The sequence below is a fragment of the Macaca nemestrina genome, chromosome 1 (genome assembly GCF_043159975.1).
Source record: "Macaca nemestrina isolate mMacNem1 chromosome 1, mMacNem.hap1, whole genome shotgun sequence".
NCBI lineage: Eukaryota > Metazoa > Chordata > Mammalia > Primates > Cercopithecidae > Macaca > Macaca nemestrina.
The window spans coordinates 97,826,427-97,850,292 of NC_092125.1; the positions used below are offsets into that span (position 1 = coordinate 97,826,427).

General features: G+C 35.6%; 1 protein-coding gene across 5 annotated transcripts in view; it reads right to left on the reverse strand.

The window, feature by feature from the left end:
• Positions 1–23,866, reverse strand: part of LOC105498227 (activating transcription factor 6) — a 243,691-nt gene that overhangs the window by 127,623 nt on the left and 92,202 nt on the right. For all 5 annotated transcript variants that reach the window (XM_011770213.2, XM_024798090.2, XM_071082106.1 and 2 more), the window contains 2 exons: positions 19,297–19,364; positions 16,276–16,390 (listed from right to left, as the gene is read on the reverse strand). In XM_011770213.2, the coding sequence (XP_011768515.2) occupies positions 16,276–16,390; positions 19,297–19,364 (183 nt within the window). The remainder of the gene's footprint in view (positions 1–16,275; positions 16,391–19,296; positions 19,365–23,866) is intronic.

The window sequence follows — 23,866 nt, forward strand, 5'->3', positions numbered from 1 at the left end:
GCATGAAAAACTAAACCTTAAGAGAAACAAGCCTCCTATGATCTAGTAGTAGAATAATGGAGAAAGTTATGAAACACATTATTATGGAGCTCAGTTATATGGACTCCACTACTAAAACTTCTATCTAAATACAACAAAGAGGAATGAATACTTTGTTTTGTTCTATAATATTATTTTTTAAAGTTTTTTGAAAAGTTTTCTAAATTTTTAATCTAAAACTTCTTAAATTTTAATATTTCATATAAAAATCTATTACATACTTTTCTTATATTTAAGAATGAATTGTTGGCTTAAAAGATGGGAGATTAGAAAACTTGCCTCCTTCAAGACAGGAATGCCCTCTCTCACCACTCCTGTTCAACATAGTGTTGAAAGTTCTGGCCAGGGCAATCAGGCAGGAGAAAGAAATAAAGGGTATTCAATTAGGAAAAGAGGAAGTCAAATTGTCCTTGTTTGCAGATGACATGATTGTATATTTAGAAAACCCCGTCGTCTCAGCCCAAAATCGCCCTAAGCTGATAAGCAACTTCAGCAAAGTCTCGGGATACAAAATCAATGTGCAAAAATCACAAGCATTCCTATACACCAATAACAAACACAGAGCCAAATCATGAGTGAACTCCTATTCACAATTGCTTCAAAGAGAATAAAATACCTAGGAATCCAACTTACAAGGGATGTGAAAGACCACTTCAAGGAGAACTACAAACCACTGCTCAATGAAATAAAAGAAGACACAAACAAATGGAAGAACATTCCATGCCCATGGATAGGAAGAATCAATATCGTAAAAATGGCCATACTGCCCAAGGTAATTTGTAGATTCAATGCCATCCCCATCAAGCTACCAATGACTTTCTTCACAGAATTGGAAAAAACTACTTTAAAGTTCATATGGAACCAAAAAAGAGCCTGCATTGCCAAGTCAATCCTAAGCCAAAAGAACAAAGCTGGAGGCATCACACTACCTGACTTCAAACTATACTACAAGGCTACAGTAACCAAAACAGCATGGTACTGGTACCAAAACAGAGATAGTGACCAATGGAACAGAACAGAGCCCTCAGAAATAATACCACATATCTACAACCGTCTGATCTTTGACAAACCTGACAAAAACAATAAATGGGGAAAGGATTCCCTATTTAATAAATGGTGCTGGGAAAACTGGCTAGCCATATGTAGAAAGCTGAAACTGGATCCCTTCCTTACACCTTATACAAAAATTAATTCAAGATGGATTAGAGACTTAAATGTTAGACTTAAAACCATAAAAACCCTAAAAGAAAACCTAGGCAATACCATTCAGGACACAGGCATGGGCAATGACTTCATGTGTAAAACCCCAAAAGCAATGGCAACAAAAGCCAAAATTGACAAATAGGATCTAATTAAAAAAAGAGCTTCTGCACAGCAAAAGAAACTACCATCAGAGTGAACAGGCAACCTACAGAATGGGAGAAATTTTTTACAATCTACCCATCTGACAAAGGGATAATATCCAGAATCTACAAAGAACTTAAACAAATTTACAAGAAAAAATCAACCCCATCAAAAAGTGGGCATAGGATATGAACAGGCACTTCTCAAAAGAAGACATTTATGCAGCCAACAGACACATGACAAAATGCTCATCATCACTCGCCATCAGAGAAATGCAAATCAAAACCACAACGAGATACCATCTCATACCAGTTAGAATGGCGATCAGTAAAGAGTCAGGAAACAACAGGTGCTGGAGAGGATGTGGAGAAATAGGAACACGTTTACACTGTTGTGACTGTAAACTAGCTCAACCACTGTGGAAGACAGTGTCGCAATTCCTCAAGGATCTAGCACTAGAAATACCATTTGACCCAGCCATCCCATTACTGGGTATATACCCAAAGGATTATAAATCATGCTGCTATAAAGACACATGCACACATATGTTTATTGTGGCACTATTCACAACAGCAAAGACTTGGAACCAACCCAAATGTCCATCAATGACAGACTGGATTAAGAAAATGTGGCACATATACACCATAGAATACTATGCAGCCATAAAAAAGGATGAGTTCGTGTCCTTTGTAGGGACACAGATGAAGCTGGAAACCATCATTCTCAGCAAACTATCGCAAGAACAGAAAACCAAACACCACGTGTTCTCACTTATAGGCGGGAACTGAACAATGAGAACACTTGGACACAGGAAGGGGAACATCACACACCCAGGCCTGTTGTGGGGTGGGAAGAAGGGGGAGGGATAGCATTAGGAGATATACCTAACGTAAATGACGAATTAATGGGTGCAGCACACCAACATGGCACATGTATACATATGTAACAAATCTGCACGTTGTGCACATGTACCCTAGAACTTAAAGTATAATAAAAAAGAAAAAAGAAAAAGAAAACTTGCCTCCTTAACCCGCAACTATAATGTCTACATATAAGATACAGAAAAAGACAAAACTGATATATTTGAGAATTTTATGACTCATGGAAAGGTGGCATCTAGCAAAGAAACTAGTTGAAATTGTTAATAAAAAATGACCATATGTTGAAAGTCATCTTTCTCTTGTTTCAGAGGTATGAATAATCTATCTTCTTATCTCTTATGCAACAAAATCTTTCAAATACTATAATGGTGCCAATTAAGTTGTGATGTCATTCTGAGACCAATCATGTAGACAAAGAAAAAGGAACTGGATATTTTAAACACACATGTGATGAATCCTCTAAAAAAAAATTGTTACAGCTTTTCATACTGGAAATGAAAAGACCATGGAAGTATCCTACACTGTAAGTTATTAATATAGCTTAATGACTGAAAAAGTACATATAATAGCTGAGAGACTAATAAAATTATGGATAATCGACCTTGCTCAATGTCTGCTGAAAAGTCAGTATAAGATATCATGGCACTTTCCAACCATACGTTAATTCATCAAATTACACTTAGCTGCAAACATGAAGGCTGAGTTAGTATCTCAACTACAGAATTGTGCTTTTGTTTTACAAGTGGAAGAATCTATAGACTTTATGTTTTGCTTATATTTATTCAGTATGAGCCCCAAGTAATCAACAACAAAGACCTTTTATAGGAATGCTTGGCAACAAACACTAACAGTACTGAAATATTCGGTGTTGAATAACTTTCCTAAATCTCATCATTTATTTTGAAACAACTGTGTTGATACCAATGACGCAAAAGCAATGATGGTGTCCTAGCATGAATTAAGACAGCAGCACCAAACTGTATTATACAGTTCATCGTATTACTGCCCTATGGTCATATACATGCACATACCATACACAGTCAATTTCATTGAAGGAAGTCTTTGATGAAGCAATAAAAGTTATTAATTTATGAAATCTTGACCCTTAAGTAGCTGTCTTTTAATATTCTGTATGACAAAATGGGAAATACACACAAAACATTTCTGCCGCATATCAAAGTACAATTGTTGTCTAGAGGAAAACCACTTGTGTAACTGAGTTGTGAGCTGCACTAGCTACTTTCTTCATGGAACACCACTTTTACTTGAAAGACTGACTGATAAACTATAGTTGTTTAGCCTTGTGTATCTGATAGATATGTCTTGAAAATAAATTAAGTGAATCTACCACTTCAAGGAAAACTGACATATTTTTTAACAATGATAAAATTTGAACCTTTGAGTGAAAACTAGAATTTTGGAAAACTTATATCTGCCACCATGAACTGCTCATAATACTTAATGACTTTTCTGATAAGATTTGTGATAGTATTAAAGAATGTGACATTTTAATATATAATAAAATATGTCAACATTTGGAAGACCTGCATAACTCAGTGAACCAGTATCTTCAAATGGCCAATGTATAATGTAACAAAACCTTGCATAGGTAAAAGATTCATTCAAAGTGCAAGATCAACCAATGGATTTTAATTTCAGATAACTAAAAGTTCATAGATTTGGCTTCCATGTTGCAACTAACCTTTAAGAAACTACCTCTTGTTGCATTTTGGTGTAGCATCAAAGAATACCCACAATTATCTGAAAGGCTTTTAAAACAGTCCTTCCTTTCCAACTATATCTCTGTGTGAGGCTGGATTTTCTTCATATATTTTGACCAAAAAGAACAGATATAAGAATCTAGCTGGTTTCTACTAAGCCAATCATTAAAGAGGTTTTTCTTAACGTTAAAAAAAAAAAATGGGCCGGGCACGGTGGCTCAACCCTGTAATCCCAGCACTTTGGGAGGCCGAGACGGGTGGATCACAAGCTCAGGAGATCGAGACCATCCTGGCTAACACGGTGAAACCCCATCTCTACTAAAAAATACAAAAAACTAGCCGGGCGAGGTGACAGGCTCCTGTAGTCCCAACTACTCGGGAGGCTGAGGCAGGAGAATGGCGTGAACCCGGCAGGCGGAGCTTGCAGTGAGCTGAGATCCGGCCACTGCACTCCAGCCTGGGCGACAGAGCAAGACTCCATCTCAAAAAAAAAAAAAAAAATGCTACTCTTCTCATTTTCTTTGAAAACATAAAGGAATTTGGAAACCAAAAAGTTTGAGAACCACTGATTTAAGGATCTCCACTCTCTTATCGCTCAGTTTGGTTTTGCACCTGATGGCAAAATAGAAGCCTGGAAGGTTAGGGTCAAATATATAGAAAACAAGGGAATGGATAGATAGACGGATAAGCAAACATACCTACATACATCAGAAAATGTCTGCCTACATGGCTGTGGCTTAGATTATCCTCATTCCAAAGTCAAAGAAAAATTATTATTTTTACTGTATATCATTCTCTCTAGTTCACATTGTTCATACCTCTACTAGAATAGATATTCAAAAGCTGCTAATTCAAAGCACATTTTGGGGGTAGAATTCAACTAACCTCTTTAAGGAACTTCAAAGTAAGTATGTGACACTGACCCTCTCCAAGACAGACTCATTTGTAACAGAATAAAAGTTATTGAACTTCTATTCAATAAAAAATGGAATCAGAAAAGAAATAGCTGTAAAATGTAAACTGAGTAACAGTTTACATGTAACTGTTAACTATTACATGTAAACTGTTTATTCTGTATGACATATTTTAGTTTAATTTTTCAAGATTTATTTTAAGGCAAATTATAATCAGACAGAGACGACTCCAAATAAATTATTCAAAAGATAGTTTATGTCAGATTTAGCAATTTGACAAGCTTATCTTAAATTCACTCCATACATGAAATAAGCACTCTGCAGGGGACAGTCTCATCCTTCTAGGACATCACAGACACATTATAGACAGGCATGTTATACATAAGGAGCTTATTCAGTCTGGGGCTTATTCATTCCAGAGGTTAAAATGATAGCACAATCTGTTTAGCACCCTAACTGAAAAATAATCCTTTCTGTCCGTGTATTACCAAGATCAGTATTTCAACTTTGAAACACAGAGAAATTCTTACTGGGTATATAATTTCCCTCATGCAAAATGGCACTTAAGACTTTTAAAAATGCATTTGAATTCACTCATTTTCAAAGACTGATCTCTAGACTTAAACATGAGACACAGATGGTCCTGATAGTAATACTCAGTAAACTGGACTATCACGATTTCTTTATCACATTACAGTGACTATATAAACTAATTGAAAATATAGTATCAAACTGATGGATTTGGTATCTAATTAATTTATTCATTTATTCATTCAATATTTATTGAATACCTGCTACATGCCTGATATGCCATGTACTGGGAACAGAGTCATGACTAAGACACACAGGGTTCTTGCCCTCCGGGTACTTATAGCCTGGCAGGGGAAACAGACATTAAACAATCGTATAATTATTATTTAGTTAGATACTATACTCCTATTCTCAGCCAGTCATCCATCTTGCAGGCTTCCAGTGTGATGCCCATATTATGAATTGGATGTCTCCTGAAAGCCTACCCATAATAAGATCTTTATAGAAGATTAGCAGCAATGTGTTGAAATAAATATCACACAATTATCAGTCTTAAGATTTTTCAGGAAAACACTGTCAGTGTTTAGATTGGTGTCAAAAGTTAAAATATTAAGAGTCCAAAATGAACAAATCACTGTATATAGGAGAGGGGAGGAAATGACATGAGTGTTTCAGACCTTGGTCCTGAGTTAGATCATAAGTCATCAATTTTTCCTAATTATAATAATTGCTTCCTCCATAATTAAGTTTTATGACATCATCAGAAAGGTTATATCAAATTTTATGTAGGCTACTTTGCTAGTTTTCTAATTTAATACAAGAAAAAAGTATAAAACCATTTACATATAAGTTAAATGAGAAACAGTCCTATCAACTTTAACATTTTGAAAACTCTTTACCATTATTAAAAACCAGCTTTGTATTTAAGATTTAAAAGACTTTTGATATCTCGAGGAGTACTTTAAATATGATTTTATTCTTCAAAAATCTGGTTTCAATTCCATACACTCTTTTATTTCTTTTCTGTAGTCCTACTGCAAATAAACAAAAACTGTTCAACTTTCTCCATGCTTTTACTTTAAACAGAAAACAATACAGAGGAGGAACAAACAATGACTTGTTTATTTTCCTTTAGAACATCTGTCAAGCATAAAACATAAACTCTATTCTTATATGTATATAAACTAACTACAATAGTCCCTATTTACCTTATATCCTATCTTTATATCTCTCCTGTCTTTAACACAAACACATACACACACACTCTTAGTTCTCTTCTCCTTATCTATATCTAGGATATCTCCACCTCCTTCCAGTGTCAAATTTACCAAACCATTGTTTTTCTTTCCCATTCTCTTCTATCTCTACTCTGGATTCTGTTCTGATTACTCTACAATAAACGTAATCTCAAGTTACCAATGATTTTTATGTTTACACAAGACAAATGAGTTTCTTTCATTTCTCATTCTCAGGGAGCTCTATAACATCTGATACCACTGACAGCCTCCTTTTCTGAACTCTTCTTCCTTGACTTCCATGTTTTAAAATAACATAAACAAGTTGATTTATTTTCCTTCATCTGTACTCTTCCAATTATCCTATATTTCTAATAATTTCCTCTGTGTTTCCCTGATGGCTCTTGTTCCTCCCACACTATTACTTTGAGTAACATGTGGCTTGGTTTTCCACAGGGCTTTATCTTGGTCTCTGGAAAATGATCCTGAAACAACTCAAAATATGTTTTGAAAAGAGAGATCAATGGAATTAAACTCCAAGTTGACTACCTTCAAAGATATGATATTTGGATATCTTAAATAGGCAATAGAGGGAAATGATCAAGAACATAGACTCTGGAGCCAGACTTTCTTGGTTAAATTCTGACTCTACCATTTCTAAACTGTGTCACAATGGATAAAGTTGTTTTTTCATTTCTACAGCTGACTTTTTTTTCCTTTTTTTAAATCTTTCTTATTGGAGTTCACAATGGACATAATTGCCTCAGGTTCTTCAACTGTAAAATGATGATAATTGCACCTATCTCAGGAATATTATAAACATTAAAGGTTGTCGTATTGTGTACTGTGTAAGTGTTATTAAATAAATTACAAAACTGCCAGCTATTCAAAAAACAAACTAATTTATAGCCCCACCTTGTAACTTCACATTTTGTTGTTTTTGTTATGGTTGTTTTTCAAAACTCTTAAAATATACTGACTCCACTTGATTGAATCACTTAGTAACTTCAAAGAGTTTAAAGCAATACTACAGCTTTCTAACAGGAAAGTGTGCACATACACAAACACACAGAAGAAAACTATAGATTTCTGGAGCCAGAAAGAAAAAAGCAAATCTACACTAACTTTATCACTTAACATATAAGGAAACTGAAGATGAGAGGTACTAAGTGATTTCTCTAAAGTCACATAGCAGATGTCACTGAGTGGCAAAATTGGGGCTAGAATGCAGGTCCCTAGAGTCTGTACCTATGAGTTGTTTAAAATGTATTTTTTTTCCTCACATATTCATGATGTGAAGAAATGTTCTTCCTGGGAAAGCAGTTCTGCTTTGGGGAAATATTTTCTTCCCTCATCACAAAAAATTTGATGAGAACTTTAAGCTATCAATCATTAAATCCTACCTTTTTTTTTTTCCTTTTTTTAACTTTTATTTTAAGTTCAAACAAACATGTGCAGGTTTGTTTTATAGGTAAACTCGTGTCACAGGGGTTTGTTGTACAGATTATTTTGTCACCCAGATAGTAAGCCTAGTTACTCAATAGTTATTTTTTCTGCTCCTCTCCCACCTCCCACCCTTTTTTCAATGTAACTTTAGAAGTCTTTCAGGAATTATTCTATTCCAAAGCTAAAAGTCCACCCACACCAAAGCTGACTATATATTCTTAAAATTTTCATTGCTATCCAAGTCACTGAAGTAATTTTAAACATTCATTGAGAAAAATATCCTCCTTTGTTTCTGCAAACCCCACCTCTAGTAATCTTTTGAAGAGTAGGACATAAAAAATAAGGGTAAACGGCACAAATATACAGTTAGTGGTCTGAGTAGTCAACATTTATTTAGGACTTACTCTGCACAGCCTGCAATGCATTGCAATACATCTTGTAAAAGACAAAACAGAATGAATAGACTTTATCCCTGCCCAGAGAAAGCATACAACCTAAAAGGGGGAGATTAAACAAATGCATATGAAAAACACATTTTACAATAATAAGACTACCAAATAGCGCAAGCAAATAAGAACAGTTGAAAAGTTACCAAGACTCGATGGATCTGCCCACCATTCTGAGAATTTTGAAGACTTCATATTATTCTTGAGTTACAAATTCTCTGTTTGTGGCTATATACAAGTTTAGTTACAGACTATTGAACAATCATTTCTCAAACATAAAGCAAGTTACTTTAGACTTTGTGTTTGAAAAGTGTAAGAAAAAAAAAATTTTTATGTTAGCTGGCAATGTTATAGAGACAAAGAATAAATAGTTAAATTCTCTAAAACCACACAACAGTAATTCACATTTAACAAGGAGTTTGAGATCAAATGCTTCTGTTCTCAAAGACCTAGCATGCCACGTACAGAAAACATAATAAAATGTATTTACACACACAAAAATCCCACTCTTTTCAATGAGAAGCTCTAGAATATCAATAATTAAAACAGCTTCTATTTTTGCTAAACTACTTCCTTTTTAAGACAAAGCAAAGACATTTCTTTTCCACCATGTTGGAAATTTCAGATATTGTTTTAAAAAGAAACCAGAAACTTTCAAGGCCTATTTATTCTATTTCCTGACTTGAAATCTGAAGCTATATTATAATATTTCAAACCATTATATTATTCTCCAGCATTATGAAAACATAATCTAATAAAGTACTTAATCTATAATCAGGTAATTAACAAACAAAAACTTTTTGAAGTTGTGTAATGAATCTGCCAAAACTGTCCAGCAGATTTGTCAATGAAATATCTTGCTTTTGGAGAGTTGGATTAATTTGTTATTTACATACGCCGTAATGTATCTAGAAGTACCAGATATAAAGAAAAAAGTACCACAATGTAAAGAAAAAAAAAATCACTGTATTAAATTAGAATCCATTAATTATTGCCCTAGTTCTAATGCTTACCATTTTTGTATCCTTAGATCAGCTACTTAACCTCTCTTTGCTTCAGCTTTTTCAGCCATAAAATTGGACTAAGAATACTTATGTGATTATATGTAAGGAATTTCTAAGATTATGCATGTGAAAGAGGTTTGTAAACTACAAAGATAGTTTACATTAAAGTGTTAATATTTGTATATAATAAAGTGAAACAGAAAATGGACATATAAAAAGAACATTATTGGTATAATGATTAAATAAATCTAGGTTAAGTTTATTAACCTAGGGTACTCAGTCAACTCTGCTCTATTTTTGTATAATGTGTTTTAGACCTGAATGAGAATATATTTTAAAGTTAAAAATTAATTTTAAAAAGCCTTCTAAAAGATTTTTTAAAACATCTCTCTTCTGAGATAAGACCCTTTTCTAAAATTCAAGTATCTTTCCAAACTCATCTATTCACACTGTTTTCCAGCTAGAATTTGGCTGAAAGGCCATGAAAGTGGAGATAAGAAAGTGGCCAAACTCCAAGATCCATGTGTACGCTCAAGTTTTGAGGTCTTAGGAACAAAAGAAGGAGCTGTACCCTTTTGAAGTAGACTTTATAAACTAATTTCCTTTGATACTAAAGAAATTCCTCCTGCCTCTGAAGATTTTATATATATACATATAATTGTACATAGAATTTTTATATATGTATATAAACTAAACATAAATTTCTAAGAAATAAATAACAGGCATTAAGAAAATATGCCATTCTTCATGTTTTAGGTATTAATCTAGGTACGAAGGTATAAAATATCATTGCTATTTTTGAAATTCGTTTTTATGCCCATCCGTGGGACTAAACCTCTGGCAAACATTTTGAACAAATAACATCACCAGTCAACCTTTTTTTTGCAATAATTACAGTATTTCCTACAATGTTTCCAAAGTTTCAAGTTTCTGGCTCCTACTGCTTGACTTTGTACAAATAGTAGAATCCATCCCTTCTCCAAAAAAAGAAATCAGTTAGGTCTAACAAAAATCTACTCCAAATTGCTCCCAACAAATAATTTTAAATAAAGATGCAAGTACCTCAAAGTTCTACTTACTGACATAGAAAGCTACACCCAGGTGAGTTATTTAGCTTTACAGCTTAGATTCAGAGACAATAATAAGCTGATCATATCTGGCTAGTGCAAACTATAAATGGACAAAACAGAGATCATCTCTAACTAAACTTTCTACTGGAGTTCAGCACAGCTTATATTACTTCTCAGATCAGTAAAATAGATTCCAATTTCTTTAAGCAAAACAATGTAAAAAAAATACCTTTTAAATGATTATGAAAAACAACAAACTTCCATCACTGTGACTTCTCTCAATGGATCACGTCTAAAAGCATTCTGCTCAGTAAGCACTCAGTGGTAGGCATCGCTGAGTGTCGGGGGTGGTCACAGAAGCATACGATATTTACTGCCTTCAAAAGGCTTATCATATAGATGAGAAGATGGGCCTTTTAGATCAAACAATTAGGAAGCAACACAAGAAAGAATTTAATGCACACTTACTAAAAATGGGGGGGAAAATAATAATAATTAAAAAAACAGGTTTGTGGTATAATAGTGTATGAAGCTCCCAGCACCTGCCACAATCACTTCCTCAGAAGAGCAGCCCCACGTTCTTCCTTCTGCATAAAGCTGTTGGCTTACAAAGCAAGAGAATACATTTAATGAAGCCAACCCTATTTCACTTGTCACAAATGAATAACTATGGATCATAAGCCAAAGCTGCCATAGTAATTCTCTGCGTAAGAGAACAGAACTACCCAATCAGATCTTTGTGTTTGAGGAGTATGAATCAGTAATGTGTAAAAAAGACTAACGTGGAATCACTGGAGCTGCTGTCAAATCAGAAATGACAATAAACCTATTCCAATTCTCCATGAAGACTAGTATATATTCCACCCTAGGAAGCACAAGCACAGAGGGATTATTTGGATTCTGAGCCAGTTTCTTGTGCTTCTTTAATCTCACGTATCTTACAACAAGTCCCTATTACTTAAGGTTACCCTTATAATCCATGCCATATATATGATAGTGTTAATAATTTTTATAAGGGATCAGTAAGGGGTAAATACCCAAATATGGTACTATTGCTAGAATATATAAAATACCTGGAAAGAGAAGAGAAAGAGACACCTCTCAGGCAGTCATATGGCTATAGCTCAGGTTCTTCTGTAATATTATGTATGTATTTGAAACTGATGAAAAGACACTTTACGTGTTTACTTACAATTTGAGACAGGTACTGAAAACAGAAAATGTAATAGAAATAAAAAATGTTCCCAAAGTAGGCATCCATCTCATTTGTAAAAGAAAAAATATTAAACAAGTAGAGATAATATGGCAAACTGACATTCATAGTCATCTGATTCAAAGAGAACCTGTTTTTAAGGAAAAACTGCCCCAGGAAGAAATGCTTTTCCTATATATTAGTGGATGAGACAGCAACATGTAAGGATGGTATTTAAATATGTATTGAAATAATAAATTAATATCATTTCCCCACCTTTCTTCTCAATGTTTCTTTTCTGCCCTTTTAAAATCATCTTCTTAACTTTACTTGAGCTTTCCTGAGTATTTGTTTCTGTCTTAGCTCTTGAATTCATTTTGTTATATTATTTAATCAACCTCCTCCCTCCCTCCCTAAATAGTCTATCATACAAAAGCATTTTTAAAAGAAGCATTATTGAGCCCAGGAGTTCAAGACCAGCCTGGGCAACAAAGTGAGACCCCATCTCTACAAAAAATAAATAAAAATTAGCTGGGTGTGGTGGCACTCTCCTGTAGTCCAAGATACTCTGGACGCTGACGCAGGAGAACTGTTTGAGCTCAGGAATTGGAGACTGAAGTGAACTATGATTGTACCACTGTACTCCATCCTGGGCAATAGAGACCTTGTCTCTTTAAAAAAAACAAAAAAACAAAAAAAAACAAAAAGAGCATTAAACTTAATTGGATTTTTTCTTATTAATGTATCAGTTATTCTACACTCAAAGTGACTTGGAAGTTTGAGAAAAAGTTATTCCTCAACCTCCCTCTCCAAATCACACTAAAACAAACAAATCAAAGAGAGGAGGAAAAGGCAAAGTATTTACAGGAAAATAAGCTACAAATAACTAGAACTAAGCAAAGAAAGCAGAATAGGTTACTATGTTGGTGGTAAAAAACTCTTTAAGGAAAATCAAAAGAACAGAAGCAGTTTGGACCTTTGTCTGAACTACTGGGATCATAAGCATTTTTTCTTGCTGAGCTATAACAGGAACTCAGTAGTTACCCAAGAGTGTGTCTGCTTTAGAGAAAATAATTTCAACAGCTCAACTGTAAAGAGATTAAAAGGTACAGGAATGCAGGGTGTGAGGGAGTGTCAATTTGGGAGAGAGTGGCTTAAATAACAGTACTAAACAGTCAATGGCTATTTCTACATTTATAGATATTAAAGTATTTTGTTAAATACATGTCCATTCATAAAATAAAATAACATGGCTTGCTTATTGGCTTCATTATAAATGTGTGGTTCATGCTAAGCTGAAGCCTGGGGCTCTGGAATCTTCTTCTGAATTTCCAATGTAGTATCAACTACATTAATTTCTGCCAATAAAATTAAGAACCTAAGTGGGAGAAAAAGTCTACATCCTTCTGCACAAGAAATGATGCCACTCACCTTTTTAATGAAACTGTTAGAATATTTTATATTGAAAGATGAAAGAGAAGACCAAGTATGAGGTAATTTATTATTTCATTTTCATTTCAGCAAGAGCAAAAAGAACAATCCAGGCATTTAAGAACTAAATTCCTGTCCCATAACATAGTTTACAGCCATCAACATAAAATTAACTTCCTTTTCCCTACTACTGAACCAAAACAAGAAAAAATAGAAAAGGATGTTGTCTAACTACTATTATCTAATTCAGTTCAGGTTTATCTTTACTCTCCCTTGATAGAAAACACCAAAATGTGATAAATCAGTAATTTGAAAATGAAAAATCCAAACAGAATGTTAGACATACTCCTAAAAGTATTTGTGTGAGAAACAGTCCTAAGAGTCTTCCTGAACATCAAGGGGTTGCCGGGGGAGTGGAATTCAATAATTTTCTAACAGCACTTTTATAGCAAACTAATGAGAAATCACTTTTTACAAATGCAAAAAAATGCAATGCATATATATTTTTTAAACCACCATTCATTGTCTTTTATAAAAATACAGTCCCTTTAAAGCTAGGATTGGTTGGGCACGGTGGCTCACACCTGTAATCCCAACACTCTGGGAGGCCGAGGCGGGTGGATCATGAGGTCAGAAGATCAAGACCATCCTGGCCAACATGGTGAAATCCCGTCTCTACTAAAAATACAAAAATTAGCCAGGTGTGGTGGCATGCGGCTATAGTCTCAGCTACTCAGGAGGCTGAGGCAAGAGAATTGCTTGAACCTGGGAGGTGGAGGTTGTAGTGAGCCAAGATGGCGCCACTGCACTCCAGCCTGGGCAACAGAGAGAGACTCCATCTCAAAAGAAAAAAAAAAAAAAGCTAGGATTGTTTTCTCTATAAAAAATACTTGTTTTCGGCCGGGTGTGGTGGCTCACGCCTGTAATCCCAGCACTCTGGGAGGCCGAGGCGGGTGGATCATGAGGTCAGGAGATCAAGACCATCCTGGCTAACACAGTGAAACCCCGTCTCTACTAAAAAATACAAAAAATTAGCCGGGCATAGTGGCAGGCGCCTGTAGTCCCAGCTACTCGGGAGGCTGAGGCAGGAGAATGGCGTGAACCCAGGAGGCGGAGCTTGCAGTGAGCCAAGATTGTGCCACTGCACTCCAGCACTCCAGCACTCAAGCCTGGGCGACAGAGCAAGACTCCGTCTCAAAAAAAAAAAAAAAAAAAAAAATACTTGTTTTCTTCCCTTAGAAAAACTGCACTAACCATGACTTCAATCCATGGCTTGACAAGTGTTACTTCTAATATCTGTTATACTGTTTTGATCAAATAATACAGTAGTTACCCTGAACCTCAGAAAAACTGTCTATTGAGTATGAAAAACATTCTTCTACAGTAACTTCCATAAAATACACTTCAACACAATCATTTTAACACCCAGCAGGTTTCTTCTTCACGGTGCTGAATCTTATTCTTAAAAGTTTACTTTTTTTCTCCTACTTTGAACATAATTATGTCAATAGTAAAGGAAATACTTTGTTTTCATAGACCAGTATAGTTGGAGCCTTGAGGGAAACACTGTTCTTAGCTGCCCCCTTGCTGCTGAAAAGAAACTTTGAGGCTTGTGCTGTATAGAAATATACCAGTTACATCTGAGAGAGTAAGGTGAACACAGGGAATTTTGTGAAAAGGCAGTGATCATGAGACGCTATGGCTAAAGTGTTCCAAATCTCTCAGCATTTTTGATTAATAACTGAAAATATATAAGATGTTTGATCTCTCTAGTTTTCAAGTATCAAAGTTCTCTGGTCCTAAAAACCTGAGCTGCTAGATATTTATACCTTAGGAAAAGAATTAACTAGTTAACTGAGAATTTCAGTGATAGTAAGTGGTAATAATCAGAGAACGAATTTGCTCATTCTACTGTTAGTATAGACACTCATCCCCCTGTTTATGTAGGACTGGTTACAGAGCCGCCTGTGTATCCCCAAATCTGCACACACTGAAGTCCCACAGTTAGCCCTGTGGAATCTACATGTGTGAAAAGTTGGCCCTGCATATAAGTGAGTTTGGCATCCTGCTAAGGTTGAGAAAAATCCACATATAAATGGACCTGCTTCATTCAAACTTGTGTTGTTCAAGGGTCAACTGTACTTACTTCTAACCACACCCAGTGTATTCTTAAAAAAAAAAAAAAAAGTCAGCTACTCAGTATCACTTGAGCCCAGGGGTTTGAGTCCAGCCTGGGCAACATAGTGAGATCCCTTCTTTTGTTTAAAAAAAGAGAGAAAGAAAAAACAGCTTGGGATAGAAACCACCACTGAGGAATTCTAATTCATTCATGTGCTCCTGGGTTAACATACAGCACTCTAACAGAGATACTCACATGGCAACTCTATGAAGAAACTATTTTCATTTTATAGAAAAAGTAGATGAATATAAACAGCTATGCATTTTTTCCATTTAGCCTAATATTCATAACATTCAAAAGTGCTAGTATAAACATTTACTTTTAATAAGCTAACTGATTATCTAATGCACTCTTCACCAACCAAATGTTTAATTAAGAAGAGATAAAAGAGGAATAGAGAGTCTTAGGAACACAGATCCAAACATTCCACAATTAATAATCAGCCTATAATCCATCTCAAATCTACATTTCAGAAGTCTATTTCTCAATAATCAAATGGGAATTGGTTTAAAAGCCTAAATAGGAAAAGCCTAAATAGAATATTTTTATGTTTTTACTTTTTCTTTCATTATAAACAGTATGGCTATCAGGATTACAAACAGTAAAAATCAACAAGTAGTTTATATTTCCTAAATATAAACTCATAGTCTGACACCAATTCCACGTTCATCTTTATAATACTCAACAGCTCAAAGTAAAGCATGTATTACAGTACCTAGACTGTTCCACTCACATAATTTATTTTATATTGCTTCCTATTTCTCACATCTTTGTATTTTCCACAATATTCAGCCCAATGTCTTATGTACGGCAAGCACTCAATTCTTTCAAGATGAACTTACCCTTCGAAATGACACAACATAAAATGTGTCTCCCCTTCTGCGGATGGCTTCAAAAAAGTCTTGATAACTTCTGGGTGAAGCATAATACACTTGTAGCTCACTCCCTGAGTTCCTGCTAAAGTAAGAAAAATATAAGGTATTACTAAAATAAAAAGTTTCATGTCTTCCCAAAATACTTCCCATTCTAAGGCTGTGTCTGAATTCTAAGAATCTCTCTCAACCAAAATATTAGTTGCACTTTGGCAGTAATTTTTATAACAACATTTTGTAAAGCCCAAGGACCAGGATATTTTATAAGAACCCATTCACTAATGCTAAAATTCTGATTTCTGAATCAAGGCTCTAAAATGTACTAGATGGTCAAACACATTGCAAAGCATGTAAAAATAATGAAAGTATCAGAAAATAGAGAGATTTCTACATAGGTTTGAAGGATTTTTAATTTTTTTAGTAATACAAATTAAATCTGAGGAAAAGTCATTTTTCGTCACTCTGTCGAATATATGAAGATGTGCTTGCCTACAAGGCTGTGTGAAAGGTGGAAAAAGCTGAGGATTTGAAAACAGACTTGGTTTAGAATTCCTGCTTCACTTCTCAAGTGGGCACTCTTGGGGAAATCACCCTCCATGAGCAAACTGTTTCCTCATCAATAAAAAGAGGATAACCACACAAACCTTGCAGGACTGTTATTGGAGATATTATATATGTAAAGTGCCAAGCATGGATCCTGTCCCATAGGATTCACTCAACAATTGCTAGTCATTGATATTAAAAGTACCATGTGTGTGCCTTACTAAAATTAAAAACTAAAATGATAATACCTCAAACCACATCATGCCCCAAAAGATACAGTCAAATGATTCTAATAGAGTTCTTAATGTGTTCAAGATCTTCTAGTGTTTAGGACCAATATCTGGAAGAGTTAAAGGGATCCTGTAATGCTTCGTTTTTCCTCAAAGAGAAAACTTGTATGTATCAATCAAATATTATTAACTTAAGAGGAGAAAAAGACTGACCTAAATGGAAGTAATAAATGAGTTATAAGAACTTCCTTTGAAATAACTCCATTTGTTCACTAGGCCATTTCTGATACAATATTTTGAATATATAGTCGCTTCTTGCATTTTGTGATAGTTATGTTCTAAAAAGTCACTGCCATCAATGAATTAGTGAATCCTAAACCATTCTCCTAGGGGAAATACAGGGTTCGGTTCCTGCAAGCCTCTGGTTACAATATTTCTGTCAAGTGATCAATATATAACCTTATTTATGTGTTTCTGTTTAAAGACACCTTCTTTAACATATTCATTCACTAACTTGAACTCACAGCCAACAGCACTATAAATCATGCCTGAATGAAACTTATCTAACACATGTACTTTCTCCACACAGCACACCACAGCCCATTTGGGCTTAGCAACACTACACAGCAATTCAGCAATATGCCTCAGGCCATTTCAAACAACAAAATTACCAACAAAAAGCACAAAAATATGAAAAATGTGGACTGTGAAAAGGACCTTGTTTATATAGCTGAAACTAGAAGGCAGAACACTGCCTTGTTCAACCTCACCAGGGAGCATCTACGCATGTTTGCGAATGATGACAAAAGCACTGCTAATATTAGGGGTTACAAATACCTTTTAGCAGATTTTAGTAGGTGAATTAGCAAATACGGAATCCACAAAAAATGAAAATTGGCTGTCATTCACTAAAACATTTTAACTAATGAAGAAATACCACGCCATCATAACCATGCATCAAAAAATTGATATATTTTTAAAACAAATGTATTGTAATTGAAGGATATATTCTGCTTAGCAGAGAATTATTAGTTACTATTTAAATATATTTGAATTATCAATTTCAGCAGGATAATACAATCTCAGGATTTTAACCATTCATGATTGCCGATATGCTGCTCACTGCCATTTAATAGGAATTCTCAGTTATTAGTATAATGAATAAAATAGCTTTCGACTTACATTTTTACTATCTATCTATATGTATTTTTTTCTCAGTGCCTACAACACTGGCACACAGTATATTCTAAATAAATGTTAAATTCATGTAAGTGAACTACAAGTGTGTGGTAAAGCTACAGATGGAAGCTGAGATTCTCAACTTTCACTTCAGTGATACTGTTGTCAATAATATCACATCATTATCATTTACCATTGTCATTTACGTACCATGCTAAGTGCTCTAAATATATTATCTAATTTAACCATTATATCATCTCTGTGCAGCCAGCATTTTGTAGATGAGGAAACTTCAATTGCATGTAATCTGTTTGAGCCCACAAAGTAAGAGGCCGAGTTACAATTTGAACTCTGCCCAACAGGGCAAATAAAGCTAGCATCTTAACCATGATACCATATTGCTTCCCATATTATCTTTCCCTTTGAAGACATTTAAACTTCTAGATACAACATTCTCTTTGAAATCTTTCAAAATCTTAAGCAGTATTATGTAGTGAAAAATGCATTGTCAGTAAAACAGCTAGGATCCGAATGCTGAGTCTGCCACTAGGTCTTATGACTCTGAAAATTACAAAAAAAAAAAAAAAAAAAAATGAGTTGACCAGTTTTTCTATATATAAAATATACTTTTAGTTTTTATATAGATTTAAAGATAAAATGCATGTAAAGCACTCAGGAAGACACCTGGCACAGAGCACTCAAAAAATAATATTCCTTTCCCCTAAGTTCATGAAACAGATGCAAATCAAGGGCAAGAGAGCTATGGGTATTCAAGATTTTCATCAAAATTATGATGGAACAGCATTCTGACTAAATTTGTATGTAAGGGATTTGGGAGAGTTGAACTTTTGAAATTATCTGGCTTTATTCCAACTGCTCAGTAGTATATGTTATCTCTCTCTCTCTCTCTCTCTCTGAGTATATGACTAAAACTCATAGATGAGAACAAATTTAAGGTGAAAGGGAAGTGTGAATTTCAACTTTCTTAAAATACCAGCTATTTTAAATTCCCTGGCCAAGAGCTTCTGCACTGTCTTACCTGATACTAGTGGTTTCTGTGTATTGAACAGCCATCAGCTGAGAATTTGAGCCCTGTTCCAGAGCACCCTGGAATATTAAAAAAAAAGTTTAATACTGTATCATGAAATTATATGAAATCTTCCTATACTGGCTCATTCTATACTTAAATTGTTAAACTTCCATTGCTAAGATTTCTGACATATTCAGTTCAAATAATTAAACACTAACAGATATTAGAACTCTTTAGGTCCATTCTGAAGAGAATGACCTTCTGGGAGAAGTGTCTTAAGGAGATAAAGGCATTTAAGGCACTTCCCATTAAGTTTAAAGAAAGAGCCCAAAAGCTTAGTACAAACACCACTTTTATGACTGAGCCATATAAGTGTTACCGAACATATAACAATGTATGCTTGTCTAAAATAATTATCTTCCCAATGACAAGTTCCTAAGAAGTATGAAAAGTCCATTATGAAACTAGATCCTATTGTTTACTGAGTTAAACAAAGATATTCATGCCAAAATACATCTATGAACTAAGCCATCATTAAAGAGTTCTCACTGATGACTCTTGGCAAGAGAACAGTTCTATCTACACCCATTAGTGGCCCACATATGCTACACTGGACACCTGTCTTTCACATAGCATTTGCTTTGCACTATGCCTTTTTATTCTCCCTGGTAGTTTTGTGAGCTGATTTTCAGAAGAGGTTTGTCAGGGTATCAGAATTCAAGGGCATATTACCAAGTTCTATTACATTAGAAAGTAATCTTGCCCTGTCAAACAACGGTTTAAATAATTTTTTAATCATTTGTTCATTACTGTGTCCATATATCCGTCTTTCAGTAATCAAAGCACCTACATGCGCCCAAGCTACAAAATTAAATATTTGACTTCTACCTTTAAAAAGCTTGCAGTTTAACTGGGAAGACAGATATAGGAAAACAATACGATGTGGTAAGTGCTAAAACAGAAGCAAGTACAGAAGTTTAAGGGAGAAAAGAAGAGGAAACAATTTTGTTCGGTGGATGGAACCAATATGCAGGGATGAATATAGGGGTCCCCACTTCTGGCTCTGTAATAAGTCAAGGATCTTATTTTATAAAAATCAAAACCACAATGAGATACCATCTCACACCAGTTAGAATGGCGATCATTAAAAAGTCAGGAAACAACAGGTGCTGGAGAGGATGTGGAGAAATAGGAACACTTTTACACTGTTGGTGGGATTGTAAACTAGTTCAACCATTATGGAAAACAGTATGGCGATTCCTCAAGGATCTAGAACTAGATGTACCATATGACCCAGCCATCCCATTACTGGGTATATACCCAAAGGATTATAAATCATGCTGCTATAAAGACACATGCACTCGTATGTTTATTGCAGCACTATTCACAATAGCAAAGACTTGGAATCAACCCAAATGTCCATCAGTGACAGATTGGATTAAGAAAATGTGGCACATATACACCATGGAATACTATGCAGCCATCAAAAAGGATGAGTTTGTGTCCTTTGTAGGGACATGGATGCAGCTGGAAACCATCATTCTTAGCAATCTATCACAAGAACAGAAAACCAAACACCGCATGTTCTCACTCATAGGTGGGAACTGAACAATGAGATCACTTGGACTCAGGAAGGGGAACATCTCACACAGGGGCCTGTCATGGGGAGGAGGGAGGGGGAAGGGATTGCATTGGGAGTTATACCTGATGTAAATGACAAGTTGATGGGTGCAGCACACCAACATGGCACAAGTATACATATGTAACAAACCTGCACGTTATGCACATGTACCCTACAACTTAAAGTATAATAATAATAAATAAATTAAAAAAAAAAAAATCTAATGTGGGTCTTGTATATTGTAGCTATTCGGTAAATGTCTTGTTTAACAACAAATGAAAAAAATCACCAACAAAATGAAAAGAAAAACACAGTAAAAAAATAAAATACTATACTTACTGGCATAGTTATCCAGTAAGTAGTAAATAAAACCAATATTAAATTATAGCTAGTTGATTAAAATGAACAGATTAAATAGCTGGTGAATTTTAAATGATTTGTGCTACTTTGGCCCATATGAAATGAGCAAAGAAGTCTGAAAGAAGCCAGACTTCTTTCCCTAGTCTCAGAAAGGAATGGGTAGGCCTTAGGGAAAGCCAAGTTACAGATATATCAGGCAAACAGAAAATAGATATTCCGTTTACCTATCCAAGATTTGTATCAATTAACTAAGGAACCTCTGAAAAACTGGTCATGAGCTTTTCCATTTTCAGCTGTGTGGGTTTAGCAAAAGATCATAATTGGCAAAAATGTGAGAGGCATTTACAAAGAAATGAGAGGATGTTAAAAATCTCCAATTATGCTGTAGATCTTTTTCTCAATTTGTCACTTTTTGCTTTGCGTAGGTTGAAGCTTTGTTATTAGGGGTCTATACATTTAGAATTGTCTTATCTTATTTGTATGCTCCTTTTACCAATAAAAAATTTCTTTTGTTGTCTCTTAGAATGACCTTTGTTTGGAAGTCTACTTTTTCTGATTAATATAGCGATGCCAGCTTTTTAATGCTTCACATTTGCATGGCATACATACTTTTTCACCTTTATTTTCCATCGGTCAGTGTCTTCATATTTAAAATGCTGTTTCTTATAAACAACATATAGTTGGACCTTTCCTTTTAAAAAAAATCTAGTTTGAAAATCTCTTCCTTTTAATTGATGTGTTTAGCCCACTGAATTTAACTACTATATGATTGGATTTAAGTCTACCACCTTGGTATGCATTTTTAATTTATTCAATTTGTTCTTTATGTGTTTCTCTTTTCCTGTCTTCCTTTCATTGAACTGCATATTTTTTAGTATTCCATTTTTATTTCTTACATTGTCTTTTTAGCTATACTTTTTCTTTTCTTTTTAAGACACGGGGTCTTGCTCTGTTGCCCAGGCAGGAGAGCAATGATGAAATCATAGCTCACCGCAGCTTCTCAAACTCCTGGACTCAAGTAATCTTCTGCCACAGCCTCCCTAGTAGCTGAGATTACAGGCACAAGCCACCGTGCCTGGCTCTAGCTGTACTTCTTTATGTTAGCTATTAGTAGTTGCTCTAGAGATTATACTTTGATCTAAGTTACCACAGTCGATCTTGAAATATTATTTGAGCAACATAAAAACTTTATTAATAGTATAATTCCATTTATCCCTCCCTCCCTTTGTGTTCTTATTGTCTTATATTTTACTTCTATATAAGCTATAAACCCCACAATAAATTGCTATTATTATGCTTTAAAAACACAATAGTCGGGGGGCAGAGCAAGATGGCCGAATAGGAACAGCTCCAGTCTCCAACTCCCAGCGCGAAAGACACATTTTCAACTGAGGTACTGGGTTCATCTCACTAGGGAGTGCCGGACAATCGGTGCTGGTCAGCTGCTGCAGTCCGACCAGCCAGAGCTGAAGCAGGGCGAGACATCGCCTCACCTGGGAAGCACAAGGGGGAAGGGAATCCCTTTTCCTAGCCAGGGGAACTGAGACACACAACACCTGGAAAATCGGGTAACTCCCACCCCAATACTGCGCTTTAAGCAAACGGGCACACCAGGAGATTATATCCCAAACCTGGCCGGGAGGGTCCCACGCCCACGGAGCCTCCCTCACTGCTAGCACAGCAGTCTGTGATCTAACCACAAGGCAGCAGCGAGGCTGGGGGAGGGGCGCCCGCCATTGCTGAGGCTTAAGTAGGTAAACAAAGCCCCCAGGAAGCTCGAACTGGGTGGAGCTCACAGCAACTCAAGGAAACCTGCCTGTCTCAGTAGACTCCACCTCTGGGGACAGGGCACAGCTAAACAACAACAACAACAACAACAACAACAACAACAAAAAAGCAGCAGAAACCTCTGCAGACGCAAACAACTCTGTCTGACAGCTTTGAAGAGAGCAGTGGATCTCCCAACACGGAGGTTGAGCTCTGAGAAGGGACAGACTGCCTGCTCAAGTGGGTCCCTGACCCCTGAGTAGCCTAACTGGGAGACATCCCCCACTAGGGGCAGTCTGACACCCCACACCTCACACGGTGGAGTACACCCCTGAGAAGAAGCTTCCAAAGTAAGAATCAGACAGGTACACACGCTGTTCAGCAATATTCTATCTTCTGCAGCCTCTGCTGCTGATACCCAGGCAAACAGGGTCTGGAGTGGACCTCAAGCAATCTCCAGCAGACCTACAGCTGAGGGTCCTGACTGTTAGAAGGAAAACTATCAAACAGGAAGGACACCTACACCAAAACCCCATCAGTACGTCACCATCATCAAAGACCAGAGGCAGATAAAACCACAAAGATGGGGAAAAAGCAGGGCAGAAAAGCTGGAAATTCAAAATATAAGAGCGCATCTCCCTCTGCAAAGGAGCGCAGCTCATCGCCAGCAATGGATCAAAGCTGGACGGAGAATGACTTTGACGAGATGAGAGAAGAAGGCTTCAGTCCATCAAACTTCTCAGAGCTAAAGGAGGAATTACGTACCCAGCGCAAAGAAACTAAAAATCTTGAAAAAAGAGTGGAAGAATTGATAGCTAGAGTAATTAATGC